The 25862-nt window shown below is 39.7% G+C and overlaps 1 protein-coding gene across 1 annotated transcript; it reads right to left on the reverse strand.

The window, feature by feature from the left end:
* Window positions 1-3343: 3343 nt before the first annotated feature.
* Window positions 3344-25862, reverse strand: CFAP221 (cilia and flagella associated protein 221). Its single transcript, XM_065638073.1, has 23 exons — window positions 25724-25862; window positions 25190-25290; window positions 24036-24122; window positions 23835-23930; window positions 23246-23346; window positions 20750-20853; window positions 18456-18615; window positions 17804-17921; window positions 17600-17711; window positions 17271-17379; window positions 16605-16692; window positions 14267-14356; window positions 12664-12759; window positions 11106-11196; window positions 10251-10378; window positions 9754-9834; window positions 8617-8724; window positions 8340-8483; window positions 6754-6912; window positions 6269-6363; window positions 5649-5738; window positions 5327-5446; window positions 3344-3467 (listed from the first exon to the last, which is right to left on the reverse strand). The coding sequence occupies exons 1-23, from the start codon at window positions 25860-25862 to the stop codon at window positions 3344-3346; spliced, it is 2541 nt and encodes an 846-aa protein (XP_065494145.1).

The following is a 25862-nucleotide window of genomic DNA, read 5'->3' on the forward strand; positions in this document are numbered from 1 at the left end:
GGGTATATCTCAACTGATAAATTCTAACCCTGCTGGCTATTTCCAACCAAACTGAAGGAGCAGGAGAGGTCTCAGCAAGAGTTAAAATCCTCCATGGTTAAACAGCTGGAGAGAAGCCTTCACAGTGTTTCCATATGGCAAAGGATGCAGTTTGAGCATAGCTCTTAATAGACACAAGAAAACCTGTGTGGGAGAGACCAAAGAAATGCCCAGACCACAAGAAAAACCTAACCGGAGCTTGGAATAACTGAACCTTGCATTACAAACCCAAAGACAACAAGGTTTCTTTGTTTTGGAGTTCATGAAACTATTGTTATGAGCTGAAAATATAATTTCACCCACTTTACATCAGACACACACTGCTGTTTTTCTCCCAGCCTTCTTATAAAGTATAATTAATTTACATTTTAAAGACCTTGATGGATTTTCTATCATTGTGGAACAGTAAGTGAGATTAATAACCCAGTTACTGAGCACTTGAGTTCATAGATCATTTCCATATAAAAACATTAATATTTTCTTAATTTTTGAAATGCACCTTTTATTTGATTTAGAGGTTAATGCTCATTTCTTATGTAATAAAACTAAGAAACGCTAAAGCATAAGTCAGTGTTTATTAACCTTGCTAATAAGACAGCCTTTTTCAGGCAAGATGGATATATTTTAATTGGCAAAACTGTTGCATTGTGATTTAGCCAATTAATCCTTTCCAAACAAGGGAAGCAGCAGCAATTTTATTTGCAGTGAATGGAAATAAACTTGTCACATTCAGCATATCAATTTACACTTTCTTACTTACATTAGTAAGAATGCAGCCCTTTGATTACCAAAATAAGGCAATCCAGAAATTAACATTAGAATGTATGGAAATATGGCTATTATATAACATATTAAGTGATCTTAGTTTGCAATCTGTATGTGAACTTAATCTGTGCATTTCATAGGATTAATCTAGAACTGAATGCTACATTTTCTTCAAAAGACTGTGATTTGCATCCTTAGTAGAGGCATAAGAAAGCACATTAAAAGATGCCTTAATAAACTGTTTTCCTCTGTTTGTAAAAACATAGCCTTAAGGCTGAAGTTTGCACTAATGCTGTTTTAAATAGCACTGGTGTTGAATGTCAACATTTCACACAATTGCTATTGAATCCTGCTAGCTGATCCTTAAAAAAGACCCTGTAAAGTATCCAAGTGTTTATTAACAGGTATTAACAGTCTGTTAGAGACAACTGTATATATATCTTTCATACATAAAAATGCACTCCAAAATTTATGCACTGGTTCAGTACATTATAAATGATAATCCAGATAAAAACAACTGTCAGAAATATTCCAGTGCACTGGATAATGTTACAACAAAAGCACAATTTCCATTACATCATTCCTTTTTCTTCCTATTTATTTTCTGTAATACCTCAGTCCTTTTCATGAAATACTGAACAGGCACAGGACTGTGAATAACCAACTGCAGTTTATAATTCTTACAGTTTATACCCCATTTCTGAAAGTGTTCTGTAGTCAACCAGGAGAATACTTAAGTGGCCTCACATATTAAAACCTAAGACTACTAATTATTTAGCCAAATATCACATTCTTAGACACAGCTGGATCGCCTCTGACAGCTTATCGCCTTGAGAAGAGCTGGCCTCATACTATGAGGTATCCTGGAAGGAGACAATGCACAGAGGTCTGTGCATTACCAGCTGTCCCTTTGGATTTTAGGAACAATTTAGGGTAAGGTAATAGCTTTTTCTTACCTTCTCTGCACACTGAAACCTGGCCCATAAAAGCCTTAAAACACAGAAAGGAGGATCACTTAAACAGAAAGGAGGTTTATTTCTTTGAAGGCTGGTGCTTACTGCTGGAGAATGGAGAAGCATCACTAATTTCCATTGGGATGACCAGGAAACTCTGTGGAGGAGAAGGGAGGAAAGAGGCTACAGCCTCTTTTTACAGAAAAAGAGATCAACTTTGCTTAATCACCATTGTTTCTGAACACGTATTCCGTCTTTACTAGACATTGAAATTTAGCTGATGATTAACAGTTCCTAAGAATTACCTATGCTTGATTTGTGAATTATCAACTGTGAATGCTTTCACTGTAAACTGTGAGAATGTTTTTGTCACGGTCATGTTACTATAACAAAGATACTTAAGTCTTAGTGCACCTCTTAAAAGATCAGCTGCTTTCCTCAGGACTTACAGAAGAAAAAATCAATATGTACATATTTAAGCTGTTGTTTGTAATCAAAGAAACTCTGCAGATATCCAGACCTGCATTCTGAACAATCCCTTGACATTAGACAGTTAGCAGAAACTTAGCAGCTTTTTATTTCTTTGAAGTGAGCAGAGAGAGTGTGTAGCTAGCATCATACAGGCTATTCTGCAGCTTTATCTTCACTCTGCTTTCCCACTTTCTGTTTCTCTGGGCTTTTTACAGTTTGTCTACACTGACCTCCTCTCTCTGAAATGAACTTATTTTCTTAGGGGTTTTAAGTATGTCTGGAAAGAAGTATGGCTCCTAGGAATGCAGTCTGTATTGCTGCATTTTCCGTGCCTTTTAGTACAGAAGATATGTGCTTTTCAGTACAAATAGCCTGGACCACTCTTCAAAATGAACCATAAACTCATTACGGATAAAAGCAATTTTGTCTGATGTCTAGCTTGCCCACAAAACAGTAGGAGACATCTCAGCTGAAAAGTGATACGCTGAGAAATCTCCTTTCCTAGGGAATACACCTGAGCATTACAGGTCTCTCATGAGGCTCTGGAGTTCATTGCCCCAATCCATGCACCCATTTGCAAAGAGAGCTGTGCATCAAACTAAGCCCCTGAACAGTTAATGAGATCTGTTGGGACATTATCTTTGTGAACAGTAAGTGTTCAATTATTCCCTTTCATTAAAAATTTCAAGTATATGATTTTACAGTCAAGTCTGAGATTTAGTGACTTACCTGCAAAAATTCAAGGACAGGTCATAACTAAAAAACCCAAATCAGAACAATTTGGTCATGAGGACTTCTCACATTTTATTTGAAAACAGTGGGCTGTAAATTAATTACCAAACTATTTACATGGTAGTACTGTGGATTTCTGGTCCATCACACCAGGGCAAAACGAGCAGGTACACGGCTGAGGATTCTCATTGTAGCAACTACCATGTTTGGGGTAATGGTCACAGTGAGAGTCCTTGACAAAGGTGGCATTACTGGTGGTTCTCTTCTCTTTGCATAAGAAGTTGCTGACCTTACTAAACATAAGTACATGTTGCTGGGACATAGAAGGCCTCACACATTAACAGGATAAGCAGTGGCAAACCATGGGTTTTGTAAAATTACTCTTATCCCAGAATGAGGGTTTTATTAAGTGCTTTCTGCTTCATTTTCTCCACATGTTTTTGAACCTTCTCTCTGAGCTCGTTGTTTTGGGGTTGAAAATGTCCATCTGGATGCTTGTGCGGGTCTCTGCAAGAAGATTAAAACATGATTTGTGTTTATAATAGCCAGGGGAGCTACTTAGGAACGCTGACAAAAACAAAGAAAGAGACACTCACACATAATTTATCTTTTTTTTTTTTTTTTTTTAATAATGAACACAGAGGGTATTCCATTGCTTATGCAGAACTAGGAAGGGGATGAAACTGTGAAAAGAACACTCACTCTTGGCTAGGCCAGTTAGGAAAGCTAACCATCTGACAGGTAAACACACACTAGACTGAGTTTCACATTTTATCTATGAAGGAACATACGCCGTAATGGCCAGAACAAGAGCATCCACATGAAAAACTGATTTGCCTTAAGGATAAAATACTGAAACTGCAGTAGAGGAGCAATGCATTCTCTGCCATCTAGTGAAACACCACTCCATCAATAACAACAAAGAACCTTCCAGTGACAAAAGAAAGGATTGGGACTTCATTGTTTGCTAAAAAATTTTTGTTTCTCTCTTTACAAAGCCAATTAAATAGGGAAGTTTTCAACAAGTAAATATCAATACTCAGGGGTGTTTAATATAGAAAAGTATTTTCATTTTTGAAGAAAACCTCTAAAACTTCAAAAAGAAAGAACCTTATGGCTATAAAACTACTTATCCAGGAAAAGCACCATCCAACACTGTCTCCCTGTGGAGAAAAAGGTCAGTCTTTAGCTAAACGAACTATCCCAAATCCCCATGTTCCATCAAGTGGATTGTCATAAAACGTAAAAAAGCAGCACTGGGTCCAACACACCTGCATTTTTACAGCAAATTATTTTCAATCAGTGCTGTAGTAATGACAATAAAACAATCAGTGTTTTGTCAGAGAGCTCATAATACACAGCATTGTTTTAAATTCAATGGCTGACAGTTGCACAGGATTTGAATGTCAATCAAATAATTTCCCTCTAAAATTAAAGAAAATGAGACATTGAAATCTCTTGAGGGCTCTGAAAGTTTCAGCCTTTTATGCACATCCTGACATCTAAGCTGCATCATAACCATTTTTAAGAGGGGACAACTGTTGGACAGAAAGATTAATTTGCTTTCTCCAAGCCACACAAGACATCTGTGAAAACACAGGGTTAGAACTCAGCACGTTCTCCTGTGATGCTCTGCAATCACTTACCCTACCCACACCACCTGCTGCTCGAGCCCACTGCCCCCAGCGTCCCACTTACCAGCTCATACACCTCCTCACATCCTTCCTGCAACGTCACATACCCCAAGGTTTCACACAGTGCATCCACTTCTCCTTCCAGTCCCGCAGAACTGCTGGGCAGTTCTGAAATGCTGCTCTGAAACCATGGCAGTAATCATCAACCCCTTCAAAGACCCATTTGTCCCTCAGAGTTTTCCTTGTCATCAGGTTCCTCCTCAAGGTTTCTCTGCTGAGCTGCAAACTCAGGACACTGGCCTGACAACACTGGAGGCAAAAGGCAGAATTTGGCCCTTACAGTGGCCAGTTTACAACATTTCAGGCAGTAGGTGATTCTGTGTTTATGAATGCAAGTTATTTTTCATGCTGTGCTGTATGCCTAAACCACAGTGTGTGTTGGTGGAGTGTAAAGCTCAGACAGCAAAGCAAATGTGAGCCACTCCTAGGAAGAGCCTGAGAAAAAAACACCATGTCAGGGGGAAATTCTAAGGGGTCATTCCTCTGCCAGTATTAATAAATATCTAAAAAAAGCATCACTGAAAAGGAAAACTCACCAGTTTTCAGAACCATCTCTGAATATCAGAGTTTTCAGAATATCTCTGTGAAGGCATAATTCTGCATAATTCTGAAGGGGGTGCTTATCTTCACATTCCTTCCCATTCCTCTCCCTTAATTTCATATTAAACCTACCTTTCTTCTTTTGCTGATTTCTCTTTGCCTTCTTCTGAGAGTGCCTGCCCAATTTGTGGAAATTCAGCTCTCACCATCTCTGGAGTAAGAATCATTTTGAACTCAGTTTCATCTGTCTCACTAAAAATTAGTAAGACAAAGAACATTTGGGCTTTATCCTTTTAAAAGCATTTTTTAACCAACAAAAACAAAACTATGTTTTACACAAGAGAGACTTCGTGCTTTTACCTTTGAGGATCTTTTAGGACAGGTTTAGACACATCCATACAAGATCTTAAGACATAATCAATCACACTGGATACAAAACAGAGAAGAAACTTACTGGTCAATTATGTTCTCCCTGTCTACCTCAGGTAAGTCATGCAGCACTGGTGGTACATCTCTTGGAAGCATATCTAAACTGTAAGGATCCCTGTGGTGGAAATGGAATTAGTTTAATATAGGCAGAGAGTAACTGCACTGAATGCTTTAATTTTGAAGCTTCACAGTGGTTGTAGTTACAATGAAGATATTTACATATTTTAAATATTCTTGGAAAATGCAAGTACACCAGAAACTGCTGTGAGCCCGTGAGATGCTGACCACCAATAGGTGCAGGTGCCCATATGTTAAATTATGGTTCATACTTCTGCAGGACAGCCAGAGTTTGTACCTCCCAGGGTCTTCTAGCAGTGAATCCAAAAGCATTCAGGAGAATGTTATTGGAAGTCCAGGCTGGAACTCTCCTCCCAGGGCTAGGTATTTCATCTAATTATATTGTTCTTAACCCACCCTTCAAGAAGGACAGTAGGGGTTTTCCCCATTGGTTTTGGATTTCTGAGCAGCAATTAATTCCACCCGTATGCCCACATTTATCTGTGGAACTAGTTACTGGCCAATGTAGTCACAGACAGCAGAAACTGCTGCAGGGTAGAAGCGCTGTATATTCAGATTCTTTCTTACCTAGGTGTTATACTTGTCAGTGATGGAGTGTTTGAAAAAGTGGAATACACCACTGGTAAGAATCTTCTCCATTCCATTACTCCACAAATCACTTCCTGAAATGACAAGTGCTACAGTGATCAGACCTATAATCCATAATGCAGTGGGGAGAGAGGTTTGCAGGACAGAGCACCTCACTTCTTGGCTGGGAAGCTGCAGTTCTCCAGATTTAAAAGATGCTTCCTCCACGGCAAGGTAATGAAAATACAATAGTGAAAAGAAGGAAAGAGCAGAGAAATATTCAGAAATAAATAAGAGACATGGCTAAATCCTAAAAAGCACAAGTTATTCTTACCCATGTACTGACTATTTAGGTGCATGCATAATTTATATTTGAAAATATATTCTATCTAGGATGACTCTTCATCTTTCTTTTTGATTCCTTGAAGCAAATTCTCGGCAAGAACATACCCAGGTACTCATACAATAAACCCAAAAGGCCATACCTTGTGATGCAGAAATTTCTTTTGTGTGACTGGAATACTGGATCCTTTGGGGCATTCCTTGGTAAAAGTATATTTTGGATGAGGACAAAGATGATATTCAATATTTGTTTCAGAATAGGCCAAAGGAGGTAAAACTGGAATTAATCCTGGAGTGGGGTTCTAAAAACAAAGACGACGTTATTTTAAAAAATCACTCTGAGCATGATAAAGAATTAAATGGATGAAAATTCAGTTCTTACAATTAATGTAGTCTCCCCAGATTTACGCCTTTGTCTCACTGTGACTGTTCTGTTCGGTGTGACCCTTCATCTCCTGTTTCTTCCCCTCATCACAGGGCCTTAACCTGCCTGACTTATCCATGCTCTCTGCTAAAATACAGCAACTTAGGTGTTATTTCCAATTTTGGAAGAAACTCCAAAATTCATTGTTAATTTTCTGAACAGTTCTGAATCTAAGAGCAGGAACTGGCCTCACTGTGCTGGAAGCTAATGAGCATTTTACCATCTATTTCATGGCACTAGCATCTATTTCTGAATCAAGTCTAATGCTGGGTAGTGTGGGATCAGGCTGTGCCCGGCTCTCACACTGACATGACAGAAGGATGAAAGACACGCACAGAGGATCTCATCAGTAAGTCCACCCGAGTCCTGGCCGCACGCAGTGAGGACAAGTCTATACCGTATATGTTATGCCAAGACCACCAGACTAGCACACTGGGCTCTGAGCCACGGCAGCTAATGCTGAAAGACAGAGCCGCCCAAGTCGGGCACAGTGTCACGCTGCCTTGGAGACGCTGCCTGTGCCCACGCACAGCGTTTCACGGAGCTGCGCAGCTGTGTCTGCCTGCTCAGAGACTCCTCAGGGACCCCCAGCCTGTGCTGCGCTGTGTGGGAAATACCTTCTGCAGTTGGTGCCATGTGGCACAATCTACATGACAATTAAGTAACAGGATATCCTCCCATGCGCTTGGATTTTTTGAATCTCTGCACCTAATAATTTGGAAATGTGGGTTTGGGAAGCTATGGGAACTATTGGAAACTATAAGGCAGCAGGATACAAAGTGAGAAAATAGTTTGACTTCACTTTACTCAGTTTACCTAATGATCAGGCAGAACTGCAGTCCCCTGGCTGAACAGAAGGTAAAGTCTGCACCTGTCCTGCCTGGGCAAGAGCATGAGGCTGTAGAAGGACTGAGATGCCAAGATCATGTTTTTTCTTCTAACATCCAAATTGGGAACAAATGGAGAAGAAGGAAGGGGCCCCACGGTGTTCCAGGGAATGTTGGGATCAGTGACCATTTGTGGAGTGGGAAACTGGAAGGGTCTCCAGTTCTCTGCCACCACTGGCACCTTTGCTTTGTCATCCCTCCCATAAATCAAATTCTGCCTTAAAGTGAAATGGAGCCCGTCTCAATGCGATGAGCTCTGGGAGTCCTACCTACCAGGGCCTGCACCTTGAAGGATTACTCTCAATCTGGATAGTTTTATATGCCAATCCGCCCACCAATTCCACATCAGGTTTCTGATGAAACAAACACCTTTTCCCCTCCATTCTTAGGTTCTTTGTGGAAGTCGACTTCTACTTACAAAAATGCGAAGTGGGTTGGTCTCTGCAGGGTAGACTAAAGTTTGGGGAGGAACCAGTTTTAAGAGGCTGATATCCCTTTCTGCTGCTTCTTCTGGCGATGGTTTGTGAAAGTCCGTCCTCTGAGAGACCAGGTTAAGCTCATCCTTGAAAAGCACAGACATCGAAGGTTTTCAGAGTGCAGTAATCCGTTTGGTATAAAATGCTGAGACATTTTATTGCAGAAATGTAGGACTGGGAGTGACTTCAGCAAAGTTTGTATTTGAGATGACTTGTTACCTGGGCTCCCTGCCTCAGGGGTCGGGAAAGTTTTCGAGTTTTGTAACTTGTAGCTGCATAGTGTGTACAAAATGGCTGATACTTCATAATGCTGAAATGTTGAGGAACCTAAGTGTAAAGAAAAAAGAAGAGCTGTAGGAGATGATGACAATCACTTTTGATTAACTCATAGATGGAATGGAACATTCCAGCTTTATCACAGACACATCATATCTCTGTGGTAAAAGATATTTGGATCGCTATTCTGAAACATGGCATATGACCAAAATTTGGAGAAGCCATACTTCACCTGGACAAGCTGAATGAGTGCATAAAGGAATATTTCTATCGTTGCTTTTCTATGCAAGATCATGGATTTAACAGTTTCTTGATCAAATATACTGAACTTAATGGGGTAGAGAAAAGCTGTGTCAAGTAATATATGAAACACTGACGGATGAACCAATGCGTAATAAGGGGAAAAGATGCTACAAGAAAGCTTCTAGACTTTTTATGCCATCTGAAAAAAAGAAAGTGGACATTTTGCCAAAATCTGCATTGATTTGAACTCAAGGAAATATTTTTCTTTTAGACGGTGTAGAAATTGACCTTTTGCTATTCAAAAATTGAAGAGCAAAGGATTTGGAAGCCAGGAGAAAAAAATGTTTCTGCACTCATAAAGTTGAAAAAACACTATGTATTTTAAGAACGAGTCACTTGCATTTCCTATGCAGGAGTTAAGGAACAAGCATGAAGACCTGTATGCCAAATAAACATAAGACTTCCATCACTTTCTAAAAGGAAGGATAATTTTATAATGTTACTTCTATAAAACTCTAAAATCAAAGGAAAAACTGCGTGGTGTGCAGGGCTTGCAGTATCCTCATTCCTAGATGGATTTTGTGGTTTCAGATATAATAACTTCAGCTGAGGTGATTCATCTCTGTCTGAAGAGAGGGGACTGTTGCTGACTATAAGTTTGTTACTGATGGAAACAGGTGAGATTTGTTTTTAATAAAAACATTATAATCATACAGCCATATTAAGGCAACATTTCTGCTGGTTTGCACACTGTGGGCACTGATCAGGCAGAAAACATCTAACTGGACTGGTAAAAGAGAGAAACATGGTACAGCTACGGGAGCTGCACTGATTTACCTTCAAGTCGTAAAAAGGAAGAATGTGTCTGACTTTCACATCTACAGATCCAATAGGAACTGGGCCAAGAGCATCAGGTGCCTGCAAGAAAACAGTATTTAAAACCCAGGAATATGGTGGGCATTTTGTTTTGTATTGGCAGCAATCCATCAGCACAGCCACTTGAAAACATATGGAAATAATTTTGCAAATATTTCACTTGATATTTCTCCTGTCCTTTCTTAGACTTTGGCATTTCAATTATTTTTTTTTCTTTTCTTCTGCAAAATCATGGATGTTAACTAACTCTGTTCACTAATGTATTATTCAGAATTTTAGAATGCTATTAAGAGAATGCAAAAATTTTTTACTGTTTTCAACAGCACCCTTAGGAAATCTGAAGTCTTGAATGAATTTGTTGGAACCCCAGAACACCAGTCACATCGTGAAATTTTAATAAAGGCAGCAGTGGGCCTGGGGCCAATGTCTTCAATGACCATTTCGGTTACTATACCTACCAAATCACGGTGCAATTCATGGGAACTGAAAAAGGGGAATTCAAAAGGCAATATACGATCTTCAGATATGCTGGAAGAAAAGCCCTTACATTCTTCACTCTTTTGTGGTTTGCTGAAACTCTTGCTGTCTGTCATGAATGGAAAGCAAATATTAAGATTTTGTAATATATGTTAATGCACTGTCTCAAAAATAGAATCAAGACACAAAATGTATTTAGCATCTTCCTAAGATAGGATGTGTCTAGTAATTTTAATATAAAAAGGTAATATTTTCTAAAGGCATTAAATGCCACATCTACAAGATAGCAGGCACAACAGTCTGACTAGCAGACAGATCTAATTTCCCCTTTTCTAAAAGGACATTACAGCCCACTTATTCTGGCATGGTCTTCTATTTCATTCCACCCAGCAAGGCCATTTCTACCTTTTAGTAGGGTCTGTTGTGATAGGACAAGGGGTACTGTTTTTAAACTGAAAGAGAGAAGATTCAGACTAGATATAAGGAAGAAATATTTTGCAATGAGGGTGGTGAGACACTGAAACAGGTTGCCCAGGGAGGTGGTCAATGCCCTGGAAACATTCAAGGCCAGGCTGGACGGGGCTCTGAGAAACCTGATCTAGTTGAAGATGTCCCTGCTCATTGCAGGTGGGTTGGACAAGATGACCTTTAAGGGTCCCTTCCAACCCAAACTATTATATGATTCTGTGATTCTACCTTGTCACACTTCTCTTTTTTGCTGGAAGACTCTGTTGTAAGGACTCTGTCTTTACATTTATGTGTAATGCGCTTGACACGCTGTAGTACAACCTGAATTATCATAATTCATGGCCAAAATATCAGCTTGTTCTCCTTACCAGACACAGATCCTTCCTCAAAACCTCTGGCTTCTCTGGTTAGGCCACGGAACAGAAGCAGCAAACGATTTAGCCAAATCTGAGTCACAATCTGAGAGAATGATTTTAAAGTTTAATATTAATCCCAACACTCTAAGATTTACAGCCACAGAAATACACATACATTACAACAGTATTTATTCTACAGAGCTCACTCAGACATCTCTATTTCAGAAGTTTTACTACAGTTTTCTGTTCAGGAGATGGAAAACGAGGAAGGAGACATGTAGAACGGATCTCAACTCTACAGTGACATTACACAACAAAACCAGTTCAAACCTTCATTTAGTCTTAGAGGTTAATCAGACTTTTTTTGGCTAGTTCCTAATCCTGCAGCTGTGTCTATTGGCATATACACATTTAACAATGGGTAAACAGTCAGTTGGTCAGGGCCGTATGAATACTTGTGGCTGTGTGAATGATGAAAATAAGCAGTAGCCTGCACTGTGCAATTTGCCTACTGCCATATATCACAGGGTAATGATGAAGAGCCCTAGGTTTCAATATCAGAAGAGGCCATTTAGCCACCTCCTTGTTCGTGCAATGCAGGAAAGAGCATTTCATTCCAGGACCTCTGTATCAAGCCTAATATTGTGAATGGATCAGAGAAGAATATCCCACTGGATACCAGGAGAGCAAGAAATTTCCACGTTGCTTGCCACATTTAAATTTACTGGGAAAAGAGCAGTGGAGATGCAAGGTAATATTTAAACCCGATGAGATGAGTGATTTTACTAATAAGTCTTTAGCTTCCAGGTAGGAAGGGATCTTAGGAGGTCCTAGTCCAACCTCCTGCTCCAAGCGAGGTCAGCGATGAGATCAGACTAGGTTGCTCAGGGCTTTATCCAGTCTGGTGTGGAAAATACCCAAGGATGTATATTGTACAATCTCTCTGGGCAACCTGCTGCAATGACTGGCTGTCTTCATGGTGAAAAAGGCTTTCCTCATACATGGTCTATACCTCTCTTATTTGAATTCATGCCCATTGTTTCCCCTGTTCCCTCCATGCACCATTGAAAGATTCTGGTTCCATCATCAAATCTCCTCAGAGGTGTTGGAAGGTGCTGTTCTCTCCTTCCATTTTCCCCCTCCAGGCTGAGTTATTGTCTCCTCACAGAGTGAGTGCTCCAGACCCTGGCATCTTGGTGGCCCTACACTGAACTCACTCCAGCTTATTGATGTCTTTCTTGTACTAGGGGCCCAAAACTGGGCACAGTATTCTATACACATTTTGAAATATTTTATTTGGGGGGGGCAAAAGTATTTTTTACTTTAAAAAAGCAATCTAAATTAATCTACACCTGTTTAGCATTGATTGCAATACTAAGCACAAGCAGAAGCACCAGCTGAAGCTGAAACTTACTCCAGATCCTTATTTCCTGGTGAAGTAGGGACATATTTATCAAATTATCAAATCCCTGGCTAGCTGTGAAGATTCCCTACATGCTAGTTTGCAGGTTCTTTTGTGCTATTTCCAAGGCGTCATGCCATCATACAACATGCTGGTTGTTCATGTTACCTTGTATGCTGCTTGTTGGAATTTCCTCAGCATCCTGTTTCTGCTGTCCCAAGGGTCATTATGGAGTAAGTTGAACGTGGGTTTGATACTTGGATACTGCATGGTATTAAAAAAAAAAAAAAAACCAACAAGAAACAAAAACCCCAAAAACCCCACAAAAAACCCCAACCAACCAAACCAAACCAAACAAACCCAATGAAACAAAACAAAACAAAAAACCAAACCAAAACAAAAACACAGAAAATAAAAGAAAAAGGACACTGCTTTTACAACTAGACAAAGGAGAAATTTCCTCTAGCCCGAGCCATGCCTTGGCCTGGATCCATGTGTTATTTCTAAACACTGAAGTTAACTGAAAACGTTTGCAGTATTGGCATTTAACCAGAGGCCTTCACTGCAGGGCTTAATGGGAGGTAATCACCAAATATTTGCAGATGCAGTATGGGGAATGCAGAGGTAATGTAGCATGGTCTGCATCCACACAAATGACAGCCACGTGCTACAACTTAAGTGCAATACATGGGCAGCCAGGCAGTGGAGAGAATGGACTAGGTCTCTACTGAACACACACTTTGTCTTGCACAGATACGAAGCTGGAATAGCTGTAAGGGCTCAAACCAGCACAGCAAAACCAGTATCCTGTCTCCAGGAATGGCTGATAGCACATACCTACAGAAGGGCAAAAGACTGGGGTCAAACTTAAGAGGGATAATCCCCCAGAATAACCTCCCCACAACTAGTGATCTCTGGCTCTGGACATATTTGAGGCAGAGATGATGTCTCTATATTTAATGCCTTAAATTGTTGAAATACTCTTTGAAGATCAGTAAATCTCTTTCTTGATGCATTAATCTCTTATCTGATTTTAAACTGATGTGACAGAAGAATGTGGCACTAGAAGAGACTCCAATGGCCCCAGAGTATAGTATCTCTCAACAGGAGGGCAGCGGCTCAACCAACTTTTAGATTAGGAAGGTCCTCAGAACACTAGCTCAACATAAGCCCACACCGTGCCTCACCAAACAACTTTCAGCACCTTGTAAAAGGTTTAAGAATACAGTAAAAGGCCAACTCCCATTGCTATTACGTTCCTCAAGAAGAAGGCAATTTGTGTTGCTAACACTCCAAGTTCCTTCAGGAGCAGGATATCTATTAAACAAAGCTCCCAATAATCCTAGGAAATGGATTGTAGGAAGTACCTCACACCATAGAGGACAAAAAAGGGAGAGTACCAGAAAGGTTCCTGTCAATCTGACCTGTAAGTAAAGGTTGCACATCTTGTGATATGCTTAACCTTATGTTTGGCCATGAGAAAGCTACTCCTGAGAGAACTTTCAGAAACAAGCAATATGAATCTCAGGTTAGGCCTGCAGATTGTTACTTGTCTCTCATATTCAATCAGGATGTCAGAAGATGAAGCATGTATGTATTACAGTGCTTGCTCTACTGTACCAAAACTCAAATGGGAAATCAGACACTGACGCAGAACTAGGAAAATTAGGAAAACCAGGAAAATTAAGTATTCAATGCTAAATATCTACGGCTGTTAGTTAGCTTAGTAGGTGATAATAACATATAGCAGGTGATAATAACATAAACAAACCTGGTCAACAGGCCGGATAACACGTCTGAAAGAAACTTCTGCTTTGTCCCTTTGAAACTCCTGTTCTATGATAGGATCTCCTCTTTGGATCTAATTTGTCACCAGGAAGAACAATCACATTAGTACAAAGCGTCCAGTGAATTCTTTCCTCTGTTACAATTCGTGGAACTCACTCACAACGTAACATTCTGGAGGTGCTTGACAAAACACAGATTTCATTCCCTTCTAGCAAGTGACTACTGCAACCCTTGAGCAAGTCAAACAAAGTAAAATAATTTATTTTTGGGTCTGAGTTTCAATCAGTGAAATACAGTTTGCATAGCCAGAATCAGCCAAAGAGGGGTTACAGAACAACACCATAAGTTAACACCTGAACAGATTTTCCCAGATGATGGTGCTACAGAAATTTCCTACAGGTTTCCCATGTTCTGTGAACATCTTGGTCGTGGTTTCCAATGGTGCCAGCTCTTTAATCTATGCATGTGGGAAACAGTTTACTATCAATATCACTTCACTTCTTTGAGACCTTCTCAAAGTCTTCTGGCATGCTGGATAAATACCAGTGCTTCTTTTCATCGTGCCTCTTCCATTTCTGTCCTACTTATCTAATATTCCATTTCCAGGATTTTTTTATATCTTAAACAAAGACCTTAGGGTTATTTGGCGGAGTGAAATTGCCATGATTTTCATGGACTGAGGTTTTAGTTAGAGCAGTTAAAGGTCTCCAGGACAGCCTCTCCCAGACTGTATAACATAGTGGCCACTTGAGCAAATGATGAAGGGATAATAAATAATTTGTGAGGCCTAATGGCACTTGTGGTTTAATCCCAGCCAGCAACTAAGCACCACGCAGCCGCATGCTCACTCCCCCCTGGTGGGATGGGGGAGGGGATCAGAAGAGTAAAAGTGAAAAAACTCATGGATTGAGATAAAGGCAGTTTAATAGGTAAAGCAAAAGCTGTGCACACAAGCAAAGCAAAAATAGGGATTCATTCACTGTTTCCCATCAGCAGGCAGGTGCCCAGGAAAGCCAGGCTCCATCACACATAATGGTTGCTTAGGAAGATAAATGTCATAACTCTGAACATGGCCCCCTTCCTTCTTCCTCCCCCAAAATATATACTGAGTGTGACGTTATATAGTATAGAATAACCCTTCGGCCAGTTGGGGTCAGCTCTCTGGGCTGTGCCACCTCCCAGCTTCTTGTGCACCTGGCACAGTGTGAGAGGCTGAGAAGTCCTTGGCTACTTAGCAACAACTAAAACATCAGTGTGTTATCAACATTATTCTCATTCTAAATGAAAAACATACCACTATACCAGCTATTAGGAGGAAAATTAACCCTATCCCAGCCGAAACCAGTACAGCACTCAAGGTGAACAGACTGACAGCACAAGCAGTCTCTCTGTCAGAAAGTCATGGGGGCAACTGTGAAACCAGCCAGAGATCCCCACAACCCCTGCAGTCAATAGGTAAGTAAATAAATGTTTCTATACAAAGTTAACATACATCTAATTCAGTGATACAACAATCTCACATTTTAGATCCTCTTTTTACTCATTTCCTTCTTTGTTGGTATTAAATATAATTTTGGAATTAATTCACAGTGCCTAATTCAGTATATAAATTAAGCCTTTGCCCTGTGTATAAATAATTTCACTTCCACAAACAGCTCCTTGGAAATCAGCGGGATGTCAGAAGCTACTTGAATATCCAAGAGGCAGGATTAGAGGGACAAGCCCCACCTGTCCCTGAGAGCTGTGCCACATGAGGAAAAATATTTCCTGCCACCAACTACGGCTGCTGTCACCTCCATGGAAGAAGATCTGCAGTCTGAGGTGACTGGAAAAAAACAAAGAGAGGGAGAGTGCAGGTGCAGAAGAACAACCTGATGAATTATCTCCCCATGGCTCTGCGTGAGAGTACTGACTGGGTTTAGCTCTTTGACTGTGAGCTATTCAGGATATCAGCTCTTCAGAGAGGCACAATATAAACTGAAGGCTGGATGCAGCCACAGTGCTGACAGGATTATGCTGCAATGTTTCCCTGTGATGTGGCTGGGTGCAAATCTGCTAGACTGGGCAAATATCTAGTTACATTTCCATCAATAACTTATCCTTCTCTCTGTCCATGTCTGAGACAAAACCACCTCAGAAACACTGATACACAAGCATAATAAAGATATAACTGCAGGAAGAAGTGCAGCTAGTACAGGTTTGCATTGAAGTATGAAGAAAAACTGAAGATGTAGAGAGCTTGACACAATTCACTAGTGCACTGCACAATCTGAAAGTATAAATTATATCTTAAATTTATAGAAAAAACAGCAAAGACTAACCTTGTATTGCTCTTCTTCCCTCTGTCGGTTTTCAATAATGTCTTTTTTAAATTCCACAGAGATTGGATCTTTGCCTTTATGAACTTGCCTGCATTTACAGTGGAGGCAAGAAAAATGCTTTACTTAATGCACAGTTTGCTTTATTTAAAGGCTATCAGACTGATTCTCCTCTTCCTGAGGTGTCTACAGGTCCATAACATTCAGCATAAGAGCAGATTTGTGGATTGCAAATGAAACCACAGTGTGCTTACACACATGACTGTGTTTTGCTTTACACCATTTGATGTACATGTGCAATTCCGTTTGCTCCATTATACATTTTAGCCTTGATTTATTGACAATCATGACAAAAGCTTCCTTTGCCTTAAGGGCACAAGATAGGATGCATGAGAACAAGGTTAGGTGAACAATGTTTTCAGTATGTTTCTTTTTGAATTGAACCACAACACAATCAAAGACCTCACTGGATACTACTACGGGTTACAACTGAGACTGTTCCTAGGCTGAAGAGAAAAAAAATGAAAGAAAACAACAGGAACTTAGCTGTAAAACAGATCTATCAGGACATGAAATGGCAGCATTATGCACTAGTGGATATTGAATAGATTCATAGAGGCCTTAGTTACGCAAACCTCAGTGTTGTTATTGTGGTTGACTAACGCTTACCAGCTCAGATGAGTTGCTTCCTCTTCCTGAATATTTTGTTTGACTTTTAGTTGAAATATGGCTTCCTTCATCTGTCTTGTTTTTATCCCTTCACTGCCTTGGCAAAGGGCTGCAGGAATAGCAGAAAGCCATATCACACCTCAAACTAGATTGAATTTTTAATTGGGAAATCCACCATTATGATAACTGAACTCATTAATACATAAAGCTAAGGTGAGATTTCTTACAGAAACCACAACCACATCACCTCAGCAATTCTGAAGCCAAGTTCCTCATCAGAAACCTATACATAATGATAAAACCAAGTTTATGCTGCTTAATTCTGTTACCTTCTTTCAAGTCCTTAATCTTCAATTTGCCTGGTTCCTGATTCAAAACAGTAGCTACAGCATATGGATTTGACAAGTCTGTGGGGAATCTGAGGTTCTGGTATTCGATTTCCTATAAAATACAAATTAACAGAAAGAAGTAGAAGCAAGAAGGATTTTCAGCCCAGAAAAGTACTTGTCATTATTATCTCTTCACACCTTTACTTTTTGAATAGGCCTGGATCGTGGTTGGCTGAATTTGTCTCTTCTCCACACCAGAGATTTTCCTGCAGATGCAGCTTTTTTCTCTGTATGACTTCGTTGATTTTCAAATTGTTCTTTTCTAGGTGTCAGAATGACAGATATTGCTCCTATAAGTACTCTATAAATGGCATATAGAACTAGTACACACATTTACATCCCCTTTAGACATACAATGAGACTGGAAATTTCTCTCCCATATTACAACTGGAACCAAACCTTCTAATCTGTGAGTTTCACAGCTCACAAAAAATTAGTTACAGCCCAAAAGACCTTATTGCTCAAAACACCCTATATATTGCAAGGCCTCAGCAAAAAGAATAACATAGAGCAGGCATGATAGAGGCTGAGGATGCTCAACACTTCTTTAAAGATGTGTAACTTCTTGTTATTTTTACTTTGGTACAGTTTCACTTCATACACATTAAGAGTATTCTGGGCAAATGAAGCAAGAGACCTCGTACAGGTATTAACAGTCGAAAGACATTAGTGCAATTTAAGTCTCCATAGATATAAATGCATGAAATGATTACAGCAAAATGGCATGAAATCTTATTACATAGGTACTTTTCTAGAACTGGGCAAAAATACTCAAAGATCAGTCAGCCACACATACATTAGACCCAGATGTGGTGTTGATGTTCCTGTGAATACACATACATAGGGTTTTGAGTGAAACTGTGAAATCCGTAACTGCATTGTCATTTGTGCTGTTCCATACTCAAGTGGTGAATATTTCACAGTTAATTCCACTTTCCCATTGCCTGGAATGATTCCTGTGATTAGAGGAGAAAAACAATAAGAGTCCATCTAACGTGAGCCTGCTTAAGTATGCTGAAATTGATTCTGGACTAATTTTTTTTTAAACAATATTAGTGTTTGAATAGATGGCAGCAGGCATGGAAAATATTTCAGGTCTCAAAGTGTCTTTCAAGAACTATCTGTTGCCAGATAATGGGAGGTATTTTGCAATAGCAGAGAGTTGACAGTAAGACTATAATATTTCCTGCTGTTATATGTAGAAATTCTTCACTTGCATCTGCTACCCTTAAGTCTCTGGCACTTCGGCTTTTATGAGCAAAGAATTCTAAACATGTTCCTCTGTGCTCTTCCAAGTTTGGGGAATCATCTGTATTTGATGCATCACCTGTCTCTGCTAGGTCTCGTTTCCTTATTACCTATTCCATTATTTTCTCAACCACTTTAACACCCTTCATATCCCTAAACATTCCGTGCAATCCCAGGATAAGGCCCTGATGCTCCTCAGCATTTCTGCAAAAAGGAGTTTATTCAGCTCATCAGAAATATTAATTTCTCACTTCTGCCTGGTTTTCTGCATCTTTTTGACTTAAGTACCAGTTAATTTCATTGTTTGTTTGTGTTTTTGTTGTTGCTGTTGTTGTTTGTGTGTAATTTGTTAAAGTATTTCATCATTACTGATCTCAGAGCACAATGGCTTGAGTAGGAGCTGAAACTTCTTAGTGCTTCTTAGACAGCCTTCAGCACCTCAGAGTTTCTAGCTACCAAAATTTCTGACTTAATTTTTACTAGGTCAATGTTTTTTTTCTGGGATATTTATGTTCCACTTTCTCCCAATAACTAAACCAACTCAGAAAGCAGGAAATAGTTTGGCTATGACCATGTAAAAAACCAAAAGCTTCCTGATGAATTTTACACCTTCTCCCTAGTTTTACTCAATTGTAATATTGTTCCTTTCCTTCCTTGATATATCAAAACTTCATTAAGCACAAAGAAAGACTATTATCCTGAATGACCCAAAACAAGGCAGCAGCCTAGTTCATCTTTTCAAACTACACATTTCATAGAATCCAACTACTACCTCTGAGGAATGAAAATCCATCTGACAAGACAGGGCAAATTCATCTCATTGTACATACAGGAACCACAGCAAGTTTTATGAAAGCACTTAAGTAATCAAACTTTAAATTCCAGTGTTACAAATCACATTAGGCACTGAATTTATGAAGGTTTTTGTTTATTTAGATCTTTCTGTATTTTCATGGAATTGACCAGACTGCCTAAGTGAATTGTGTGGCCAGGTCTCATTCACTTACACATTTTTGTCAGAACACCTGGGCACTTATATGCATCGAGTGGCACCTGGCAAATGTAACAACGAGTGCAACTGACCCACAAACAGATACGTCTGTCTCAAGACACAGCCTTCTCCAGCATTAGGCAAGAAAATAGCTGAGCATGCTGTAGCCAAAAGTCCCTGGCTCCTGTAAAGCCCATACACAGAGCTCTAGACTGAATCTAATACCCCCTGCCGTCCCACGGAACGCCTGCAGCAGTGTGCTTTGTGTCCATCACTCTAATGGCTCCTGAAGCAGCAGACTCAACCCTTTCAAATCATAGAATCATTTTGGTTGGAAGAGACCCTCAAGATCATCCTTCCAGACTGGTAGGGAAAAACAGGTATGAGGATATGTCTGACAGAGCAAAGGTCACCTTTTATTTTCTCTGTGCCCCCAATCAAGTAACATGACACATACCTGTTCCACAAGGACAGATATCTGTTCTTCTAATGCGGGTGAAGCCCGACAGTCCTTGGGGACAGGTGTGATAAAGAGGTGAATGCTGAGCTGCCTGCCCCTCTCCTTTCCAAAGGCCACACGGAAAAGAGAGAAGACAAAGGTCGGATGGGCTGTTTGGGGCATTCCATATTTTGCCAGAGGTCTGCAGCTGGGCACTGACAAAAGAAACCTACCAGTCACAGAGGGCTGTTTGCCATGAGGCTGCACATGACTAATATTCACCAGCCTGCATTCACCTGGAAACACTCTGAGACAAAGATTTTTTCTGTACAACATGGAATACACTGTCACAAGTAACTACACCTAATAAATATGGATTTAACATTTAGAATTTTAAATAAGTTCAATTTACCAAATGTTGGCTGGACAGTGAAGGCTCTGTGAGGCTGAATAAAATCAATGTGGAATTCAAAATCTATGGGACAGCTGCACTGCAACGGGATAACATACTCCTTGCTGAAAAGAGAGAAAGGAAAAAAGAAATTAATGAAACTACAGTTGATCACCAATTATGGGCTGGAAAATTATATTATACACAACATGCACTGAATTTATCTGTGTTCAGAGGGATGTGTTACTTATTAACATGAAAATATTAATTCTTCATTGTTCCAAAATAGCAAAATATTTCAGACCTTTCACTCAGTGAGGAAATGAGAGCTAAATTTTGATTTGAATGCTGGATATTTTACATCTTGACTTACTTTCTCCTACCCATAGAGAATCTGATTACAGAAAAATTTATAAAATTTACCTTTATAAGTTACTTATGTGTATCCTCATATTCTTACAAACTGCAACATCTAGCAAGTACAAACAATCCAAAGTGGAGCAACAATAACTACAGAACCAGAAACCAGCCCCCTCCCATGACCCTCTTTGTGGGAGACGATGAGAAAAGACTCTGTGCAGTTTTCAAAAGTGTTGAAGACTCCAGCACGTCGGAATGACTGGACTTCAACCACTGTGGAAATAATGATGCCATGGCCTGATTTTCATAAAAGCTCTTTATGTCTCATGCAGGTTATGTGAGGGGTACTAGCACACGTCTTTTCAAGCTGTTCTGCTTTTGTATGCATCTATTTTCACGTATCAAATTGAAACACAAAAGCATTAGCGTAGCACCATTCATCATCCTACAAATCAAGACCAGTTTACCCAGGCTTATTTCTGGTTTTTGTAAACTGTCTGACTGAAATCCTATCCTGCTGGTTAGCAAAGAATGAATGTTATTACACAGTGTTTCTTTGGAAAGCACATTTTGAACCCCCTAAGGAAATAAACAATAATAGCAAAGTCCTTTCTTCTCTGCTTTACTATGACATGTTCATGATGAAGGTGTAACGGCAGACTGGGGTGGCAATTTGTTTTAAGGTATAGTGCAGCTTCTATAGTAACCAAAGTGCATCAGAAACCATACAATTACACCATCTGTTGCCTTATGGATCTTCTGTACCTAATGAGAAAGCTGGGTTGTAGAACATGGGTCTCATCCTACACTAATAGAAGTAAAAGGAAGTTTTTTGATGGACCTCAATGGGGTATGGATTGAGCCCATAGACCCTTGGGTTCTGAACAGTACTAAGCATCTCAGAGAGCTTTCATTTTTAGGAAGGTTGTTAATAGCCTAATGATGAAAAGCCCTGGTAAAAATTCAGGTTTGAAACCACCAGTTTTCTCTTCAGGAACTCTTCCAAATTCCCTCGGGGGCCTCTCTGAGCATCCCTGCTGTGTTGAAAAATGTTCTCATTATTTAAAATTGGATTTTGTACTCTGTCTAATCTGTATTCTGAGAGTATGAAAATCCTGCCTACTTCAGCACTTGTTATAAAAATGAAGCAAATAAACAGAATCACATCACGCCCAGAGGCAGCCAGAAAGTCAGGAGTTATGTTCAGTCCTGTGAGAAAGCTGTAACGTCACTTCTGACAGATTCACTAGAGTTTAACAGATTAAGAGGGATCAGAAAAACAAACAAAAAGATGCAAGTGTTCATTCTACAATGCTGGGCTCATTTTTACTGCAGAATTTTGCATCTTCCTTGTATGTGCCTTGCCTGTTTGTATTTCTCTGCTTCAGTAAAATTTATGAGTTACTTCCAACTCATAGGCTAAGAAAAAACCTCCCTGCTAAGACCTGCAGTTCTGAGAATTCACTCAAATATTTACACTAACACAAATAACCATAATTACAACTAATATAGTCAACATACTATAGAACTAGACCCTAATCAACGGGATCGCTCTTCTCCTTTTCGCCTTCTTAGTTGCTATTGACAATTATTACCAATTACTTATGAGAACAGTCAGTGTTACATCTATGCAACAGAGTAAGATGCAGTCTATGCCATTTAGAGATGCACATCAAAAGATCACTTTAAATATTTTTAAATAGAAGAAGCAAAGCTAATCAATGTCTGGACGGAGGTTAGCTATTTGCTGTCACACCTACCATTACCAGCTCATACCTTCATTTCCAGAACCCTTCATCTTGAAATGAAGATCCATTCGATTAGTACTTATTAATGTTAAAACAACATAGCACTTGGGAGTGCACAGATTATGAACACAAGCCACACTGCTTCATCATACGATGAACTGAGTCAGCACCAATTTAGACCAGCTGAATCCCCACTTCCATCTATGTGTAAGTTTAGTTTGTGCAGCATTTGCTTTCTTGTGAATGTGTCCCTGAAACAGTTCATATATGGAATTATTTTGCAGGCCAGATGGTAGCTGACTTCCTTAAAGTTTCCAAGACATTAAGGTGTGCAAATAGGGGAAAATGAGATTTTCCAGATTTTGTACGTGTCTCATAAAATGTGGACAAATGCCTGTCCTTAACTCACCTCTGACCAACTGATACATCAGACAGGTTTATAAATGATGGAAATTCTACAACATTCACTGCAGGATAAGCATGCATAGGAACAAGTAATGTATCTTCTCCCTGAAAAAAAAAATAAAAAGGGGAGGGGGGCAAATATTTGTTTCTTACAATGATTAAATGTTAGAGAAAGAAAACATTTCTGTAGTAGCTGGCCAGTAAGTGGGTGCAAAACATCTTCAGGATCAACACTATTGCACCTCAGATATTGATCTTCTACCTGCTTTCAGTATCCATCTGTCTTTCCCTACTTCCACCAAATATCTAGAGCACCTCAAATTCTGTTCAGTTAAGACATTACATCAGTGTGGCACAAAGACTGATCTACTGGCAAAGAATAACAGAATAGGAAAGATATTCTACCCACAGCTCTGGGATCTTTACAGAGAGAAAAATTATAAATGCTTAAAATGAAATACTCTAAACCAGACTTACTTGGAATAAATCCATGTGGCTCTAAGAGATTAACTGTACCTTCATCATTATAATCATGTCCTAATAGTTGTTTCATTCCATTACAACTGTAAATGTATTTTATAATAAATCCTCACCTGACAGTGAATTCGGATACAGTCATAGTAATATCGCCACTCATCAGGACAAAAATCAACAGTAACCACATAAGACAAGCCAGGGACAAGCCGGTGCTAAAAAATGACCCAAAATAAGACAGAAGGCATGTAAAAGATGCTTATATGACACAAAACCAGTGCTGCATGCAAAGAGCAGTATGAAGGCTTTCTGACACTTACTGTTTTGTTGTATTTGATCTGAAAATATTTTGTCTGGGGTGGTATTATGTGAAGGTTTATTACATTGCCAGAAATATTTATCAGCTTCTGTAGAACAAAAGAAAACCAAAACCACAAAACACTTTACAATATAAAAGGTGAACTGAGAATGCCCACTGTACTTTTTGTCAGACTATCCACAGCAAAGAAGAAATAATTTTTACTTTAGTAGAAATAATTCTGAATATGTTCTGAATTTAAAAGAAAATTATGTAAACCTTGCATCCTGCATTTTTGTTCTTTGGAACCAAGTCACAATTCCTTACTACTACTGTTGAATCAAATTCTGGTCCTATTCTGCTTATGTGCAAAAGGAACGAAAAGTTAAACCACCTATTGACTTCACTTTTACAGAGGTCTGAAACAATGTAATATTCCATGGGTTTGTTTTGGATCACAAAGCAGCAAACCTTTGGATGGTGACAGTTCAGCCTGTAAAGCCTCTTGTTATACTTTTGTTATATCTGCAGGACATAGATCATAGAATCACAACCAGTTTGGGTTGGAAGGGACCTTCAAAGCTCATCTAGTCCAACTCCTTGCAACAAGCAGGGACATCTTCACCCAGCTCAGGTTGCTCAGAGCCCCGTCCAGCCTGGCCTGGGATGTCTCCAGGGATGGGGCATCAACCACCTCTCTGGGCAACCTGGGCCAGGGTTTCACCACCCTCATTGTAAAAAATTTCTTCCTTATCTCTAGTCTGATTCTCCTCTCTTTTAGTTTAAAAACATTAGCCCTTGTACTGTCACAACAGGCCCTGCTTAAAAGTTTGTTCCCATCTTTCTTACAAGTACTGAAAGGCCGCAATAAGTTCTCCCCAGAGCCTTCTCTTCTCCAGGCTGAACAACCCCAACTCTCTCAGCCTGTCCTCATAGCAGAGGTGTCCCAGCTCTCTGATCATTTTTGTGCCCCCCCTGAGACTATAAAGGACAGTGATGCAAACAGCACAGTACTCAAACAGCACAGTACTCATGTACACTACCGCAGGGCCACTGATTTTAAGTGCTGCTTTTTAGAGCACTCCGTAGGGCAAAAGGCCTCATGACCACAAGCAGTCTACTCGGCTTCTGTTATTCTTTTATGAGCCCCAAGAGGATCCCTGCTCTGACACTCACCAGCATCTGCTGGTGATGTTTTCCAAGTTCATACCCTCCATAGTGTAACACGGCCGGCTCAGCCTGTACAACTTTGCTCCTCTGAAGTTCTGAATAAATCTCTACAGAGATAGATCATAAAACAGGGAGAAAAGGAGACTAGGTGAAACACACATGATAATTGTTACATTGACAAAGTATATTTATGTTGCATCCAATGTATTAGTGAGGAAAAAAACAAACAGAGATTATTTCTCCTGTTAAGCAGGCATGACTCTTTAAATGGAAAGTTAAGGCAACATCAACAGAGCCATAATCCTGTCACCATTTTATCTCTTGGCATCAACAAGCCACCTCAAAACATTTACGGTCAGCCACGACCAGTACAGCCACTACTTCTTTTCTGATGACCTCTCCTATGATTTGTGCTCACAGGAAGATGCAATTTAAGCAACAAGATAGGAGCTTTGCCTTTGAGTTGCGAAAAAAAATAATAGAGAAGTGCTTCCTAGGGTTGCTCCAAGGTTGGGGAACAGTGAGAGAACAGAAACTTACTTGATTCCAGAAGGTGATTGGGGACAGCATGTCTTTTTTTAGGTTCTTCCACTAGGCTGTCCAGAAGGACACTGGGTATTTTCTTGAAGGATTGCTTAGCGATTGTGATTCCTGTGGCAGCTGATTGAACTACATCCAT

The sequence above is a fragment of the Caloenas nicobarica genome, chromosome 6 (assembly GCF_036013445.1).
Source record: "Caloenas nicobarica isolate bCalNic1 chromosome 6, bCalNic1.hap1, whole genome shotgun sequence".
In the NCBI taxonomy this organism is placed as follows: Eukaryota; Metazoa; Chordata; class Aves; order Columbiformes; family Columbidae; genus Caloenas; species Caloenas nicobarica.